Source organism: Ochotona curzoniae, unplaced genomic scaffold (genome assembly GCF_017591425.1).
Source record: "Ochotona curzoniae isolate NIBS_2020 unplaced genomic scaffold, NIBS_Ocur_1.0 scaffold_4701, whole genome shotgun sequence".
Classification (NCBI taxonomy): domain Eukaryota; kingdom Metazoa; phylum Chordata; class Mammalia; order Lagomorpha; family Ochotonidae; genus Ochotona; species Ochotona curzoniae.
In genome coordinates this window covers 13137578-13156416 of record NW_024467122.1, presented here as the reverse complement: position 1 = coordinate 13156416, position 18839 = coordinate 13137578, and the positions used below count along the sequence as shown (strand labels likewise).

The window sequence follows — 18839 nt, the reverse complement described above, 5'->3', positions numbered from 1 at the left end:
TGGTACAGGCCTATAAGAAAGAGTTTAACGGAGTTCCATCCTATTCAATATTTATGAAAAATCTGAAAAATATTAGCATTCTTCTTCAAATGTTTTGTAGGATTCAGTGGTTAAGCTAACAGATCTTGGACTTTTCCTCAGTGGGAAACTTTTGATTACTGTTTCAAACCCACTGCTTATTCTAGGTCTGCTTAGATCATCTGCGTATTGATTTAATCTTGATAATATGCGTATTGTAGAGTTTATCCACTTGGTTGAGCTTTTCCAGTTTATTAAGACTTACATTTTTACAATTTTCTTATCACTGTGTATTATTTCTGTAGTGCTGTTCACAACTTCTGTTTTTTCATATCTAATTTTATTTGTTTGAGCTTTCTCTGCTAGTCTGGTTGAAGGTTTGTCTATTTTGCTTATTTTCTTCAAACCAGTTTTTGTGTTTGTTGATCCTCTGCGTTTTTGGTTTGTTTCAGTTCATTTATTTCTGTGTGAGTCCTTATTATTTCTTGCCCCTGCTGACTTTGTGTTTGGTTTGTTTTTCTAGATCTTCAGGATGCATCATTAGACCTTTTAGTCGAGACACACTTTATTTTTCTTTTTAATGTAACCACTTAATGCTACAAACTTCCATCTTAATAGTGTCTTTTGTTTATCCCATGGCTTTTTGATATGTTATGTTTTCATTTTCATTCATTTCATGAGAGTTCGTGATTTCCTTTCTAGTTTCTTCAATGACCCATTGGTCATTCAGTAGCATGTTGCTTAAGTTCCATATATTTACAGACTTTGGATGTGCTGCACTCTGTATCTCTGACCGTGACTCACTGCTGACCTGTGTGGAGTTACAGGTTATAGCTCTTTGGCTTCGGGAAGGGGTCTGCACTTAGGTTCATCCCCTCCAAGTGTTTGTGAGACTCCTCGTATCAAATCAAGACCGTGTGAATAGCAGCTATTTCACTTCTACTTTTACTGTTATTTTAAAGAGTCAAGCCATTACAGAGGGTTACATCTTGATAGACCCATTATAAGCTGAAAATGTATTTATTATACCCAACATACAAACCATCATAGGTTAGCTTAGCCTACCTCAAAATCCTCACAGTACATATATTAGTTTGTAGTTGGTCAAAATTATCCAACAAGCCATGTCTTATAATAGAATTTGGGATATCTCATGTCACTTATAGAATACTTTGCTCAAAGTGGAAAACAGATCTGTTGCATGGGTATACTTTCCCACCATCACAAATCTGCAAAGTTGTTTCGCTGGTGTTTGAGCTGTCATACGTTGGGAACATCTCTTGTTGGTACTGGCGTCAACCTCAAAGTGTGTGAACACATTTGTACTCTGAGTTCGGGGGAGGTCTTGCTGGGTCCCCTGCCATAGGAAATGCTGCTGGAGCTGTCCCTACCCTTCACACAGCTGCCTTTGTGTTCTCACAGGGAACCACCTCATTTTCTTGCTGCTGGAGCCCTGGACCTACCTTCTAATGGCTCCCTGCAGTTCAGTCCTCATCTCTCATCCCTCTGTATCCATACAGAGGGCTCAAAAACACAAGCGCAGGTTCTTGAACATTTTCAGGAAGGGCGATGTGTCTGCCTCTAAACTGTGTGACCTCCAAGTATGCCATGTGCTTCTCAGGGGACAGCAGCCGTGAAGCAGAGCTCTCCCTGCCCCTTTGTGCAGCAACAGAGAGGGGAGGTTGGCTAATTTGTACTTGCCCCTGCACTGCTCTGATGGAGTGGTTGCTTGATAAACACTTGAACACCAGAGTGGCTTATGGGCATTTTTGAGAACATTCCAAAACGGGTTATGTATGTTAGGGCCATTTCCTGGTGGGAAGCAGGTGCTGTGAATGCAGGAACCTCAGCAATTGCAATTCTTCTGAGAGCAAAGTGCACAGGAAATGGTGCAGGGTTCCCTGGTCTCCAGTACGTCTCAGGAGGCACAGCTTGTCCTGACCAGACTAGGGAACTCCTCCTGGTGCAGGCTTCACAGACAGGAATCATTCTGTTGGGAGTCATGGCCATGTCCAAAGGCAATGGTTTGCAATTTCATGAAACAGAATCATTGCTTTTAGTAAGATAGTTTCTGTGAGTGCTAGAATCTAGTTTCTACAGGCTATCAGGCATTCTTGTGCATTGAAAATAATGAGAATACGTAGGGTGGAGAATTATGGCTATTAGAGGTTGAGGGGGAGGTGGTGAGGGGAAGGTGGTGGGGGGAGTGAATGAAAGGAAGATAGTAACAGGCACTGGGGCACAGCTGGATGGGAGGAAAAAGTTTTAAAAGATTTATTTTTGAAAAGGCTGAGTTACAGAGAAGGAGAGGCAGAGAGAGCAAGAGATCTTCCAGCCGTGAAACCAAGTCCCTAAATGACTGTGAGAGCCAGGGTGGGCCATGTTGAAGCCAGGAATCAGGAGTTTCTTTCTGGTCTCGCACATGGATACTGTGACCCAAGTACTTCAGCTGTTTTCTTCCACTGTTTTTCTAGGCATATTGCTAGGGAGCTTACTCAGAAGCAGAACAGCTAGGAGTCAAACCAGTGCCCATATTGGATGCCAGGAATATAGTCAGTGGCTTACCCACTGTGCTACTCCACTGGTTGCAAGGAAGAAATTCTAATATCCCATAGCACAATTGAGATGTTTGACAACCATTGGGTACATACTCTTTTAAACAACCAGTTGATAGGGTTTTTAATTAATCAATTAATTTTTTATGTATTTGTGAGGCAACAAGACACAGAAAATGAACTCACATCCATTGGCTGACTCCCCAGTTGCCTCCAACAGCTGAGGCAAAGCTGGATTCAAAAGCAGGAACCATGAGCTGCTGCCTCTCTGGGATCAGGAGTCAGAGTTGGATGTTGGTCCCAGGCAGCAGCTCAAAGCGGAACCAATGCCTGGTGATCCAGCTCCCATAAGGGTCTGGGATTTCAATCACCCTCACTTGCTTCATTTTTCATTTTTATAAACATACATTTATTTTTATTGCAAAGGCAGAATTACAGACAGAAAGAGAGATGGAAAGAAAAGGCTCTTCCGTCTGCTGTTCCACTTCCTAAATGGCCACAGGGGCCAGGGCTGAGCCAATCCAAAGCCAGGAGCTTCTTCTGAGTCTCCTACATATTTTTAGGGTCCCAAGTACTTGAGCTATCCCCCTCTGCTTTCCCAGGTCACAAGCAGGGAGCTGGATGGGAAGGAGAGCAGCTAGGACATGAACCAGCATCCATATGGGATGCTGGGGCTTAGAGTTGGAGGATTAGCCAGTTGAGCCATCACACTTTATTTTAATAAGGATGCAACAACAGTTCCTAAACCTCTTGATATATGTACTACTCAGGACAGGTTCAGTTAGTTGCAAGAGCTATGAGTGTAAGCTTGTCCAGAGGTGACCGCCGAGTTGGGGGCTTTTCTCAGGGAGGACCTCATGGGCTGGGGGCAGCGTGTGTTGACCCAAGAGTCCTAAGCAGCAGGAGCTCAGGCTCTGTTGAGGAACTTGGAGGGAGGTGCTGTGGCAGTCCTGCACAGGACAGGCGCAGTCACACAGCTGTCTCTTGGTCACAGTGGGCAGCATCGTGAGAGGAGCCTGGATGTACGAGCACCCCAAGGTGTCATTCCCAGCACCTTGGATGGGAAGAGGTGTGCCATCTCTACATGCAGGAAGACTTCCATCTTCTAGACAGGTTGAGGAAGTCCAGATGGATCTCCTTGCTCTTCCCAACCTTCCAGCCCCTTGTGATACTCCTGTAAAGCAGACAGCCCACACGTGTGCATAGGAATGGTGCCAACTGTTGCCTAAGAAGGCAAGACTGCAAGAAGTGGATGTCTAATTCTGTCTCTGTGTTTCAAATGAAAATAAAAGATGTTAAACAAATGTGAAAGAGCAGCTAGTACCGTGGCATAGTAGGTTAAGTCTCCACATCCTATATGAGTGCTGGTTCATGTCCCAGATGCTTGTCTGCTTAGGTGTCTTGGAAAGCAGCAGAGGATAGACCAAGTCCTGTATCCATATAAGAGCTCTGGAGAAAGCTGCTGATCCTGGCTTCAGACTGGTCCAGTTCCAGCTGTTGCAGGCACTTGGAGTGAATCAGCAAATGGAAGATCTCTCCCTCTATTTCTCTCTGGCTCTACTTTTCTCTCTGTAGCTCTGCCTTCCAAAAAAAAAAATCTTTTAAAAGATTCAGAAGAAGCAGCTGTGATGACCAGCCTCTCCCACCAAAAGCCCTAGTATTACTTTGATGCCAACAGACTTCCACACACGAGCAGATTTAAGCTACATGAAAATTACCTTTGGGTTTCATTTTTAAGAAGTACCATTTAATATTCTCATTCCTATCTGCATGTTAAAATTCTACCTTGTCTTGAAAACCCAGCTCCAATTCCTCCTCTAGGGGTTCTGGTGACTCACTGCTGCCCTCTGTCTGTGCCTCTTGAAAGTTCACTTGGTGATAACAGTTCTTGTTGGGGCTGGTGTTGAATCTGCCTGGTAAAGGGAATGGACCAGCTTAGCTTATCCACATATCCTTTTCCCCATTCTGGAGCAGTGCTAGGGTTAATTCTCATGTGGGAATGATATACAAAGTGGTTTTATGAAATAAGGACTTGGAAATTCAACATTTCTCAGATTGCAATTTTGCATATGCCTGGACGTTTTAAAAAATATGGGATATTAGACAACTGTGAACAGTCTAGAAATATAATACTGCACATTAAGTGAATACAGTAATATCACCGTGCTCTTTACTTTGCATCTCTTTAGTTTAAAGGGTGTGCATGGGGTGAGGTTATTTTGGGGGTTTATGTATTGAATTGCATAATTCCCAATCAACTCTTACTAGTTTGTGTTTTTTTTTTTTTTTATTTTTTTAAAGATTTATTTTTATTATTTTTTCATTGGAAAGGCGGATATACAGAGAGGAGAGACAGAGAGGAAGATCTTCCATCCGATGATTCACTCCCCAAGTGAGCGCAACGGGCCGATACTATGCCGATCCGAAGCCAGGAGCCTCTTCCAGGTCTCCCACGCGGGTGCAGGTTCCCAAAGCTTTGGGCCGTCCTCAACTGCTTTCCCAGGCCACAAGCAGGGAGCTGGAAGGGAAGCGGGGCTGCCGGGATTAGAACCGGCGCCCATATGGGATCCCGGGCGTGCAAGGCGAGGACTTAACCACTTGCGCCACCGCGCCGGGCCCTAGTTTGTGTTTTTTACTCTGGATTTGCATTTGGCTGATTAACCCTGAGACCACCGAGCCCACAGTTACACGGAGGTTGATCACTGCTTGATTCTGGCTTTGGAAGGATTGTGGATGGCCCCTCAGTCAGGGCCTGGTGACTTTTTATCTGTGACTGTACTGTAATTAGAACGCAGCTGTGAGAGTTGGTAGTGTACATGTTTCTAATGAGCTATTTCATTTCCCAGTCACGTTAGCTGGGGAGTTAATTGGGTCCATCTGGTGTAGAATTCACAGTATCTCTGCCGTTTGAGATTTTATAAGCCTGTTGGAATCTTGGGCTCTTGAGCTCAAAGGGAAAGTTTACTGAAAAGACAGGGAGAATGAAACGGAGCCAGCTGAGCAGGGCGCTTGCTTTGAGGAAATGTGGCCTGAAAGATCCTGGCCCTTGAGGACTGGCTAGCCTGGGATCAGGTCAGAGAACGCTTTCCAGCTCAGTGAGGCGGGGCCAGCTACCCAGTCAGGGCTCTCCTATCACAGCATCCACCTGCCTGGTTTTGCTGATCTGTCTGCAGAATGGGGTGTTTGCATCCCCAGGGCTGTGGTAGGATCCCATGGGGGCATTGGTGAGATCTGGTTCATGACAGGATCCCAATCCATCCTCCGCTGAGACAGCTGAGATGGGGTCTAAGCCCAGGAGGCCCAGCTTCCAGTCTCGTTCGGAGGCTCCTGCCAGACTTGAATTTCCTCCAGAAAGGTCTTGGATCACAGTCCCATCACTGGGGGTAAAAGTAGCATCCAAGTGGACACTTCTTTATCAGTTGTTGGAAAACAGTTTAGATAAGGCAAATGTCTGTGGATTTTAAGCTGTCTTATTGCTTGCCTGTGTGGAGCTGATGTCATGCAGACTTCCCCCATGTTTTCCTCTAGTATTCAATGGTTCCAGGTCTTAGATTTAGATGCCTGACTCACTGTGACTTGGTTTTGGAGATCCAATTTTTGCAACACTGTTGAAGACTGTGCTTTCTCCAGAGACTGACTTTTATCTCATTGGTCAAGAATAGCTGATTGTGGGCCCGGCACGATAGCATAGTGGTTAAGGTCCTTGCCTTGAATGTCCCAGGATCCCATAAGGGCACTGGTTCTAATTCCGGTGGCCCTCCTTCCCATCCAGCTCCCTGCTTTTGGCCTGGGAATGCAGTCGAGGATGGCCCAAGACTTTTGGGACACTGCACCTGAGTGGGAGACCAGGAGGAGGCTCCTGGTTTCGGATTGGATCAGCTCCAGCCGTTGCGGCTGCTTGGGGATTGAATCATCGGATGGAAGATCTTCCTCGCTGTCTCTCCTCTCTGTATATCCGCCTTTCCAATAAAAATAAATAAAATCTTAAAAGAATAGTCGATTGTAGCTACTTTTAAAATTATTATCATTTTATGATATAGTTCCGTAGGCCCTGGAATTTCCCTTTCCTTCTCCCTAAACCCTCTCCCCTTCCACTGAGTTGCCCTATATTATTACTATAAAAAGTCGTATATCCGTTATTGCTACCACGGACAATGGCAGAGTCCAGCATCCTATTGTCAAGGTCTATTTAACAGTTTCATTGGGAGTCCATCTTTGATCTGGAAGTAGAGATGCATGCTACATTGTATCCTCACATCTGGATATGAAAGTCTCCATTACACAGTTACTATACATCCTCTTAAATGAAAAGCCACACTACAAAATCAACAACAGGAAGAAAAATGGAAATTAACAACACCATGAAGTTAAACAACATGTTACTGGATATGATAATCTCTATTGCACAGGTACTATACATCCCCTTAAATGAAAAACCACAAAACAAAATCAACAACAGGAAGAAAAGAAGAAATTAAAACCCTATGAAGTTAAATAACATACTGCTGAATGAATAATGTGTCGCTGAAGAAATGAAAAAGAAAATCAAGAACCTTCTTGAAGAAAATTATGTTACTGTATGACCTGAGTAAGTGAAGAATTTAATAATAAGAAAGTGTTTTGAAGAGATGAAACTAAACTAAAATAAAATAAATCAGAACCCATGAGATAGAGTCTCTGCTGATTTTTGTTGGTGAGATATGTCTCCTGTATGCAACAAATAGATGGGTTTTTTTTTTTTTTTTAATCTACAATGTTTGATTGATGTGTTTAATCCATTTACATTCAGTTAATACAAATAGGTGATAATTTGGTCCTGCCATTTTAGCAATGGTTGTTCATTGATTTAGTCTTGTGTTGTCATTTTACTGGGATGTTCTTCGCATTTGTCTTTGGTTTTGGTGGCTGCTATTCCTCTTCTCTGTCCAGAGAACATCTTGGAGTATCTTTTGTAGGGCAGGTTTGGATGAGGCATTTTTTAAAAAACTTTCCTTTAGTGTGGAAGAATTTTAATTCATTTTCAAAGATAAAGGAAAGCTTTGCTGGGCATGTTATCCTGGGCTGACAAGTTTTTACTTTTGGAATCTGGAATATGTCGCTCCATTCTGTTCTGGTCTGTAGTGTTTCCTGTGAAAGGTCTCATGTGAATTTAACTGGTATCCTTTATATGTCAATTGATTTTTTTCACGTCCACATTTAAGGATCTTTCCCTTATGTTTGACTAAAGAGAACTTGATTACTTTGTGTTGTGGTGAAGATCGCTTTTGGTCATCCCCATTGGGAGTTTTGTGCCCCTCCTGGATGTTGTTTTCCAATTCTTTCTCCAGATTGAGTAAGTTTTCCTTTATTATTTCAGTTTCAATCCCAGCTTCTGTTTCTGCACTTTCTGGAACTCCCATAACTCTTTTTTTTTTCTAAGATTTATTTTTATTATTTTTTCATTGGAAAGGCGGATATACAGAGAGGAGAGACAGAGAGGAAGATCTTCCGTCCGATGATTCACTCCCCAAGTGAGCGCAACGGGCCGATACTATGCTGATCCGAAGCCAGGAGCCTCTTCCGGGTCTCCCACGCGGGTGCAGGTTCCCAAAGCTTTGGGCTGTCCTCGACTGCTTTCCCGGGCCAAGGGCAGGGAGCTGGAAGGGAAGCGGGGCTGCCGGGATTAGAACCGGCGCCCATATGGGATCCCGGGCGTGCAAGGCGAGGACCTTTAACCACTATGCCACCGCGCCGGGCCCCCATAACTCTTATATTTGGACTTTTAATAGGTCTCTTAATTCTTGAATACTTTTTTTTTTGTTTGACCTAGCTTTGCTTCCAACTTTTTTATTGTTTCCCCATGGTGACAAGAAATATCTTTCAATTCTGAAACTTCTGCCTTCTTTGTTCTGTTATTGAGACTTTCCAGTGAAGTTTTAATTTGCTCTATCACGTCCTTCATTTCCAATAATTCGGCTTGATTTTGTTTCAGTGTTGCTCTTTCCTGTGTGACATGCTCCTTAAATTCCTTGAACTCCTCTATGTGCTTCTCATTGTTGATAAGAAGCTTAATGACAAGTTTTTCTGAACTCTGTATCCCCCATTTTCTCAATGACTTTCTCAGTTAACTCTGAGGTTGGCAGGGGAGTCTTCAGATTATTCATTGTGTCTCTGTCTCTTGCTGCTGGTCATCGTTCTTCTGGTTAGCAAATTGTTCTCCTTAGGGCAGGATTCTAGTTGTGTCCCCCCCACGTCTACAGTTCGATTTTACTTATTGCAATTGGTATTGGTTCTTTGCAGTCATTTGTGCCACTCCTTGCAATAAGTTGCAGGTCTGGGCTCTTGTGTTAGATCATCACCATTACCTCTATAGCCCCAGCTCCTGTGTCTGATCTTGCTCCTTAGTGGTAAAATATGAACACTCTACACTGGGTGCTGTGATGCCTCCGGGAGCTGTTCTGAGATGCTGTTGCCCAAGTGCCTTTTCTCCCCTGAGCATGATTCACTATTCAAAGGGTCCATTTATTGTAGAACATTATAATAATTTATAAACTGTTGAATCAAAGGGACAATGACATGCAAATAAGTCATGACTGCTAGGGTGTAAGCTGTTCATTAAGTATTTCTTAAGAACCTACATTGAGGCCCGGAGTGGTGGCCTGGTGGCTAAAGTCTTCACCTTGAACACGCCAGAATCCCATACGGGTGCTGGTTCTAATCCCGGCAGCCCTGCTTCCCATCTGGATCCCTACATTGAACTGGGTGTCATGTATAGTACCAAATAACACAAGGCAAAAGCAACAGGGACCCATGCATAAAAAGCACACAGTCTTATGCAAATAATTGAGTCAATATTCAGGCTACATGTTTTCCACTTATTTAATATGATGAAACTGAGGTGTCATTTCTTTGTTTCCCTTTCTTTTCATGGCGTATGACTTTCTTTTAATCTATATTATTTAGCTTAGAAAACTGAAGCTCAGAGTGGTAATACTACACTATGAACTTCCCCCAAGGAGCAGCAGAGAATGCCTGGATATTTATTTACTCATTGAGACCTTTATCAATGTACCAGATATTGTTCTGGATTTACAATAAGAGAATGAAGCACAAAATATTCAATTATTTAGGCCAGTTTGAGCAGCTAACAGCATACCCATTATTAACCACTCCCCCCCCCCAAGTCACAATTTGTTTTCCCAACCCCCTTCTTCATCTGTTCAAGTCAAGGTGTCCACTTTGCACCTCTGCTCCTTACTCACCATGTTGCGCTCTCCTACCTGTTGAAGCCCCCAGGAACAAAGCCCTTGGTCATCTGTGTTCTCTGTAGAGATTGACATAGAGCTGCCTAGAGAAGGCATCCAGGAGACGACTACTGGTCCCAAACCCCTCTTCTGATTTTCTTGAATCATGTGGCGGTTAGAGGAGATGAGACCCTAGTCTTACTCCTCCAGAGGCCACAGTCAATAGTAAGTTGATGTTACTAATGAATGCTTGCATGACACAGGGAAAGTGGGCAGAAGTGTTTTCCCATAAACTTTCTTCTTTGTTATGTTTTTCTAATCTACGTTGACATCTGAAATATTTCAGTGTGGCCTGAGCTGTGCTATATCCCAGCAAATAAAATGATCTATTTCCAATAAGTAGGAATAAAAATTGTTTCTGCTTGTGCAATTTGTAATTTCTCTTGAAAAACTGTTTTTCAACAGTATGTATACTTTAATGAGGGTAGTCATAAATATATGGTGGCCTTTGTGTGCCTGTGCAAGTGTTTCCTTCTTGAAAGCTCCTGATTTGGGTGATATGAAGGGTTTTCAAAAACAATTAAGGTGAAACATATAATATGAAAAAACTATGCATGGGTTTCAAAGTTTTTGCACCAAAATCAACTTATCCTGAATTCCGTCTTTCAACAAACGTTTTGTAGTTTCTTCATGAAAGTTACCATGAGACTCTGAGAACTTCTTCCGTGGGCAGCTCTGCCTGGGATAGTTAAGGTGGCTGGAATCTACTTTTGTTACTACAGTGAGCCTTAAAATACGGGTCCTGTTGGTCTCCTACGTGGGATTCTGCATGGTGTTTTCACGCTGGTTGAACTTCACTTTGGTTCAATCTGGGAGCAGAGCTAATTTAGGTATCTCACACGAAACTCCAGCTCTTTACAAAATGCACGTGAAGCATGTGTGCTGGATTTGCTGGTGTACCTTCTTGTATCTAGTTTTCCATCACTGGGACATATCACTTTTGGGTTGGTGAACTCATTTCCCTGCCTATCTTTTTTTCAGGTCTCATACTCCCATGCCCCAGCTCTTCAATGCCAGATCAAAAGACCATTGTTCTACAGAAAACACTCCTTTGCTGAGGAATTCTGCACCAGAGAAAGGGTGAGACTTTTCCTCTTCTTGTAAAATTAAGACATGTTTGAGCATTTCCGTTGGCATTTATGCTATAGAATCACTTCCCGAGATATACATTTTATTCTGACTTATTGATTTCTGCCAAGTCATTGATGATTCATGGTAGTAGATGATTCATGATTCATGGTTATATTGTGTAGCTTTTGAACTTCCATATGGCCTTGAGTGGAATCCTGCATTGATCACATAGCATACTTGTACATACATAAGTGCACATAGCTCTGTCAGATGTCTCATCAGAATGGGCTGTCTCGTCTAGAGGTGATAAATGTTTGAAGACATTTGTAGTTATACTGGGGAGGGTGTTACTGTCATAAAAAAAGTAGAGGGTGCTGATGCTGCTGTGCATTCTACACAGTACAGGACTGTCTCCATGGTACAGCATTAGCCAGCATCAATGCCAGTACTGACCAAGTTGAGAAACTTTGTATGTATGAGTCATGAGATAATTCTATTTCCTGTAAGGTTGAAAGTTTTCTTTCTTTTTTTTTTTGTGGAAAAATCTTTGTGATTCTGGAATTGCCTGAGCAAGGTAGACTTGAGGTTGATTTGCAGACACTCCTTTTGGGATTAAGCATTTGGCTCAGACTTTCAGCCTCACTTTTGTTAGTTTCTGCAAACAAGCTTCCTGAAGTCCAGGCCACCCTCTCAATATCTCCTGGCTCCTGTACACTGCAAGCTCAGTGATGGGTGATGGGTGTTCTCTGAAGCATTCCTGGGAACCCATTGCTTAAAACTTCTGTATGTGGAGATACTGGATTTTGGCAGTATCTCCTAGTGGGTAACTGAAAACAAGCGCTTAGCACATCTATCTCCTTAATGTTTTCCATCGAGTTACTTGGCTAATTGTTAAGGTCTGAGACAGTTTAAAACTTGAAATTCATTGGAAACTCGATTTGTGACTCTGGGCTTCTCCTTCTGAGTAGATTAGAATTTTTACATTGTTGTGAGCCATTCTAAAGTAGTGACACATCTTCAGGAGACTCATGATATGTTGAGTTCGGTGGGTTCAAGAGGCAACACTTGTTTCTTATGGATAATACCGCTAGATCACAGCTATTATCAGTGCCCATATCGTGATTCCATGAGTATCTCATGCAAAATGTAAGCATTCCAGTTTTGGTACCACCTTTATAGAGTCAAGTGCCTCTCTCCTGAAGAGATTGCTGTGAAGCTCAGGGGATCAAAAAAATAGACAGAAAAATGTCTAGCTGTAATTTTGATGAAATTTTGATTCATTGATTTGTTCTTCTAAACTTGGGACCTATTTTTGAGGCACCAATGCTCTCCATTCCTGCTTGTGTCCCCCTGGATGTTGTGTGAGAAAGCCAGAAAAACTTCCTTAAAGTTCCATTACAGAAAGATATGTATGCACCTAAGGAAAACCTTGCACTACTCTGCTTCAGGCCCAGCATCACAGCTCCGGGTCCTGACAGCGCTAGCATGTTTAAGGAGAAAGCAAGTACTGTGATGAGTGAGGATCTTGGCTGAGCCTGAAGCAGCTTCTTCAGAAAGTCCCAATCTCGGAAAAGACTGATGTTTCTCACGGTGGACTTTGAAAACGTGAGCAGTCTTAGGAGAGTTCTTAGTCCCCAGCTCCATCGCCACCAGTGCTAGAGAGCATTGCACCGAGGTCCTTTTAAAGACTGTACTAACTCCGTGAGACTTCACTGTCACCACGGACAAGTGTTGTTTTGGAGAAGCTGCTTCAGGACAAATAAGCTCAAAGTTTTTGCTTTCCAGGTCACTGTGCATGCCGCTTTATCACCCAGAGTTCGTCACCACTGCCGATTCCTGGGACAACAGCTCGGCCGAGTGGGACCGTCGGTACCTGCTGGGCAGAGAGGTGGTGGGGCTGTCTACATCTGCATCCTCAGAGAAGGAGGAGCTTCTGTATAATGCGCCACTGAGATCCCACATCTCGAGGCTCAGGTAGGAGGACCAGGCATGCTAGCGCCAGCAGTGCCACTTGTCCTGGGATTGGTCCTACCAGTGCTTAAACTGACAGAGAGAAGCTGAGGGTGAAGGTTGTTCACATGAGGCTGGGTTGCACATTTCTTTCAAGGTTATCTACCTTTTCCCAAGGCTTGGAAGACCTTTAAGGTAGTTCTACAAATTGGTATGGAGTCTATAGGGCTGTGAGCAAGCTGAATCCTACAGCTAACTTACCCATACCTGCCCTCATTTTTCTGAGTGTGTGGTTGGGATCTTCATGGTCATTCGGTTTTCAGAGTCAGACTACTTCAGGAATCTCTGTGGCGTTTTAGAATTTGGTATCATCTTTGTAGATATTAAGGAAGGTTTCGATTTAGTACATGGCACAACCCGAGGGATGCCTTGCTTTCTTGTGCATGGAACCCTGGAGTTTAAGGTTGACTATGCATGAGACCAAGGGCATGTTTGTATTAGCAGAAAATGAAAGGAACACCTGTGTGTAGGGACCCAGGGTCCTTTGCTGATTTATGAGTGGGCCTGAGCACTCTTCCACACACACATTTATTTAGAGCAGTGGTTCTTTTGGAGCAACTGATAGCAGTGTCTCCAAGGAGAGGACAAAGCTCTGGAGAGAGGACAGAGTGGGACTCCATTCTGGATCTTTCCTGGAGTAATAGAAGGCCTGTGGTAAGGTCAGGCCTGAGTATGTGCCTGTCTCCAGTTGCCTGATTCCTCCCTGCTCCATGGCCTTCCACAGGCTTAGACTAACATGATATGTGTGAAAGCCCAAAAATAGGTAAAAAAGCACTATGCACCTACCAGGAATTAGTGTCATTGTATCAGCATGTTAGAGGGACAGTGTGAACTAAAAACACATAGTAAGGCAGACTGAATACACCTATCTGTGCTCAGAGACTTTCAAAGCCCTGCCAAGTATCACCTCTGCCAACAACCCTGGGATTTAGAGAGGGGTGAAGATTTTGCGCAAGGTCACACTGTGTTTGAGCTAAGCCAAGGGACAGCATTTTGGCCCTGGTTTCCCCCTCAGCTGCTTGACCATGGAGATGCCTCTTCCCACCATCTGACTGGTCTCTGTCCTTCTCACAGGTGCAGTAAATATTGGGCTGATGAACCTGAATGTAATTATATGAAAACATCTAACTGGGAATCTGGTCTCATAGGTCATCAAGATGGTTAATTCTGACCCTGTTCATATCTTTCTCTACTGGGTGGTTAACGGTCTCAGAGGATGCCATGTCACCAGTTATCTTGCCACATGGGAAAATGGAACCAAGTACATTGGAAATTGTATACCTAGTGATGTGCCTTCTGTGATTCATGAAATGTCTGTCTTGACCATGCACTGAACTATAGGACTCTAGCACCACTCCTTGCATTTAGAAAACACTATGCATGGTCAGTGAAGGAGCTAGTAAGAAATAGTTTAATTTGAATTGTCATTTCTGCTGTGTAGGGCAGTAATATAGAAAGAAATCTGTATTTGGAGCAGCTCAATTAATGCTTCATGCTCTAAAAAGAAATGTCATTTTGATTCTTATTTAAGTAGGTACTGTTGAATCATAATTTGGAAGCATGAAATGATTATTCATCAAATTCATTAAATCTAGCGGATTACAAATAAGATTTTACTGCTTGAAAAAGGAACAGGAAAAAAAGGTTTTCAGAGATGGCTAGAACTTAACTAAGTTCTGTGAACAGTGTTGAACAGAACTTAACATGTCCCAGCATAGACCTTCTTTTATTAGTCTACAAATGTCCCAGGGGGACAGAGGAACTCCTCTCCTCCCAGCCCCTTCCTTCTCAGAGCAGCCTGCTGTCCTATGGGGGCCTGAGCTCAGTGGACTCTGGCTTCTGAGAGAGAGGAGATGGAAGGGCTGCAGTGGGTCTAAGGCCCCATGGATATCTTCTCTGACTCATGGGTCTAAGAGTCAGAGAGGTGGGAGTGGTGGAAGAGACCCCAGCAGGCAGGCCAGGGGCCAGGTTCAAACAGATTTTGGGGGCCGTTGAGAAGGGTGACTTCAGAAGTCGTCAGTGGGGACTCAGTGTTTGAGCTATTTCCCATGGAATTCTTAAAAGACAAAGTGCTAGTACAGCTAATCATACTGTTGAATTTTCTTTTTTAGGTTATTATATTTATTATTTGGTGTTGTCAACATTCCTACCTTCTAGAAAACTTATGGGAAAAAATGAATATGCATTGGAAAGTAGAGAAAAGGCATTCAATTTACTTGTTTCAAGGAATCTAGAGCACTTTCAAGGGTCTGTGAAGAGTCCCAAATGTTGAACATTGCCTTTCCTGCCAAGAATGCATGTGTAGGCATGAGGGTTAACTTTGTTTACCGCTGTAAGTCCACAAGATCCTTTAGATAAGGCAGTAGTTTTATTAGTGACCAGTGTCCCCCTTCATAGCAAGTTATGGACAGAATTTTAAACACATGCTCAAGGCTTTATAAAGTTGTCTAGGGTTGACAAGACTAGGCATGTGCAAACAGGACCATTGCCCTGTACCACTTAGGGACTGCCTTTTCTCTTGCAGGTGCTGTATGAGGTGGCTGAAAATCACAGGCCTGTTTGTCTTTGTGGTGTTGTGCTCTGTGAGTATTGGGGTTGTCCCCGGTCCTACTTCTAAGTCAGTGAAAGTCCTGTGGACTTCTCTGGGTGGGCGCAGCCCCCTAGGTACATTGAGCTGGATGACATGAGCATCTAAGTAGAGATGTGTTTGAGCCTCTTCACTTGAGGCTTCCTTTCTTGGAAGATGCTGAGGGTGTGTGAAGGTGGAAGGCTGCAGAAGGCTGTTTGGGAAGCCTGTCTTTAGTCTCAGGAAATGGGGCTGAACACATGTATATCTGCACAGGGTTTTGTGTGACTGCTGTGTCTGTTTCTCTCAACTGAATTGGCTTTCTGATGGTATATGAAGTTCTTTGCAAATTTTACAAGCAGGTGCTACAACCATCATTGAGGTTGGTTTCTTCTACTCTTCAGTATGGAAAATCACACTGATGTACCTTTGATAATGTAACTTCAAGTATTTAATCTTTAAAATTCATACATATCAATAATCAAGACATGTTATAGCTAAATGTAGCATCAGAATATTTAATAAAAACAATTCACAGTAAGATGAGGAATTTGAGGTAAATAAATCATACATCACAGCTCTATTTTTAACTGTAATCAAAATTATTTAAGTCCCATTGTTCTCATATTGCCAATATATCATTAAATGTTTCTGTTTGTTATAGATTTTATTCAGCCTGTATCCAGATCAAGGGAAGTTCTGGCAGTTGTTGGCTGTGTCACCACTGGAAAGCTACTGTATCCAAAATACAGATGGAGATGGTCAGTCGCTCCTGATCGAGATTTGCAAGTCAAAGAGACAGTCAAGAAGTATTACAGCTCAGCAGAAGGATGAAGCATAGGCCATTCCCTTTCCTGTTGTGCATATTGTGTGTCTCCAGCATGTTTGAATAGATGCAGGGCAATGAAACAGAAGGAGAGGGGAGTTCTGGGGAGATAGTGCAGTTGGGTGGTTGGTATTAAAATGCCACGGAAGGTAGCATGCCGAGTTGCCCATCCTAGTTAGGATACTCCATACTCCAGAGTGTCATTCTCCCCACCACTGTCATTTTGAATCTTGTCTTGGGTGATTTCTGTTGTCTTTGCCTCATAGTCATTGTTTTTCTCCTATTGATGATTGCTTTCTGTCTTTGTTTTGTTTCTCTTGCTTATTTGTATGCCTTGATTTTTTAAAATTCAAATCAGAAGCTGTATAGTATAGAAGATATTGAGGTCAGTGGTTTTTAAGCTAATAGATGAGCATACCTTAACTTCTGCAGGCAGTAGTTGGGGGTTTATGTAAATCTTGTTTGAACCTGGCTGTCTTGAAGCTTGTGGTTTCCATGGTAACCTCTGGTACACCAGATACTTGGAATGGCTGGGCCTCCTGCCAGCTGTCTGCTAGGCTTTGCTCTGTTCTAACCCCTCACGCTGGGATAGAGCTACTTTTTTCCCTCTTGCTTCCCCTCAGTTGCAGGATTTTCACTGTACCTTCAGGCTACTGAATCTACTGTGCTTCTCAGCCAAGTGAAAGTTTTTTTCTTTCTTTTTGGAGATGTTGGAGGAGGTGGGTTTCGATAAAGTGTATCAATGACTGCAGCTGCCTCCCCAACTGGTAGGTGCCCAGGAGTAAGAGCTCCTAGGATGTGAACCCTCTCTTCCACAACCACGACTTTCAATGGCCTCTCATTGATTTTGGATAGTTTCAAGACTTCTTGATTTAATCTTTCCTGCTTCTGTAGAAGCAGGGGGGCAGAACCAGACCCTATTTCTTCATTTGTGTCACTCTTGACCTCATTATTTTCCCCTGCCACTTCCTTTTGTTATAAGGAATGAGATGTCAATTTATTTGTTCTTGCCCAGACTTTTCTGGTAAAGGGATGCCTTCCCAGGTTTCTGTCTATCCTGGCTGAGACTGGAGGTGTGGAGCCTTTCTGAGAATGCACATGTAGGTTCAAATGCCTGGGCCTGGGTCCCCCAGAGCTCCTAGCTCTGTTCTGTGTTCTGGAAAAGGCAAATGGGGCAGGTCCTGGGAAGGTGAAGGGTGATGGGGAGGGGATCCTGATATGATCTGTTTATACTAGTCCTATATTATCCATGGTTTTCATTTTTTGTAGTTTCAGTTACTCAGAGTCAGCCACAAGGCAAAAACTGTCTTATCCACTCAAGCGCATGCTCAGGTTTGCACACCAGCCTAAAATTGTGCCTGAGCTTTGGTTGAAGAGCTGTCTCCCTGTGAGAGAGCTGCACAGCTCTTTGGTTTTAATGTGTGTGGCCTCTCTTAGTTGTGACTCTGCCACTGTGTCTTCTCTACAGGTTAGGAAAATTAAAACTTGTTCTCCTCCTTTTCCCCAATCCCACTCTGAAGTTTTCTCCAAGCATTGGCTTCCTCATGGAACCAGGACGTGAACGCTGACCTCCCTTTAGCTGATTTTCCGGCAGGTGGTTATAACCTGTTGCTATGTCCAGCCTAAGAACCTGAGGGGAGAGGTTAGGTCCTTTTATAAAACTGTTTTCAATGAGTCCTGGCTGAGTTGCGGAGGGAATGGAGGAAGCTGATGACATATTTAGAGCCCTGAGTGGAGCAGCCTGGGGCAACTGCAACACTCACAATCTTGTCTGTTAGATGGAATCCCAGGGAAGCATGGCCTGGTAACATAGGAACACCTGGGAGCTTACAGAAATCCTCCACACATCCCGCCATCAACCTCACTGGATCACTTTTAGTCTGCATCATTCGGCAAAGTTCCTTCCCAAGCAGACTGAGTGTTGTAGGCCCAGCCCAGGAGCAGATGGCCTGAGTATGTCCCAACAGTCAATGGAGAGATCTCACTTTTTTGGCAGCCAGGGTGACCAGCTCCCTGAATGCCTGCGTGTTTGGAAGGAGAGATGGAAAGAGGCACAAAGGCAGGGAGGTTGTGCAACTGTGTACTGATTCTAATTTCTCACATGACCCTCAGAAGGATGCCCAGTATCCTGATGGATTACTCAAAGTCCTGGGCTGAGAACCTGCCCTGGAGGTTTGTAAAAGCTACCAGCCTTGGGCCTGCTTAGGGAGTAGGTAGGAACTGGTGTGGGGGACTTTTCTGGATGCTCCCAGAGGCAAAGTGCTGCAGGGAGAGGTGGATCCGGTCTTTGCAGCTGATTGTCAGAAACAGTCCTTGACTGTAAACCTGAGCAGACGCAGATCCAGGGATGGCTGTGAAAGACCAGCCAGTCTGCAGGACATCATCTGAGCGAAGATCCCTGTGCTGGGCCTACTTGACCGAAGGCTGGACCCTTGCATGGTGTCTGCTCAATGGCCACTGGTGATGACTGTTGAGACAGGCAATGCTTTTGCAAACAGCAGCACTCCAGC

General features: G+C 43.7%; 1 protein-coding gene across 1 annotated transcript in view; it reads left to right on the top strand.

The window, feature by feature from the left end:
* Positions 1-18839, top strand: part of OCA2 (OCA2 melanosomal transmembrane protein) — a 198186-nt gene that overhangs the window by 14541 nt on the left and 164806 nt on the right. Inside the window, exons 2-5 of the mRNA XM_040969948.1 lie at positions 10838-10936; positions 12713-12901; positions 15462-15519; positions 16168-16240. Of these exons, the coding sequence (XP_040825882.1) occupies positions 10838-10936; positions 12713-12901; positions 15462-15519; positions 16168-16240 (419 nt within the window). The remainder of the gene's footprint in view (positions 1-10837; positions 10937-12712; positions 12902-15461; positions 15520-16167; positions 16241-18839) is intronic.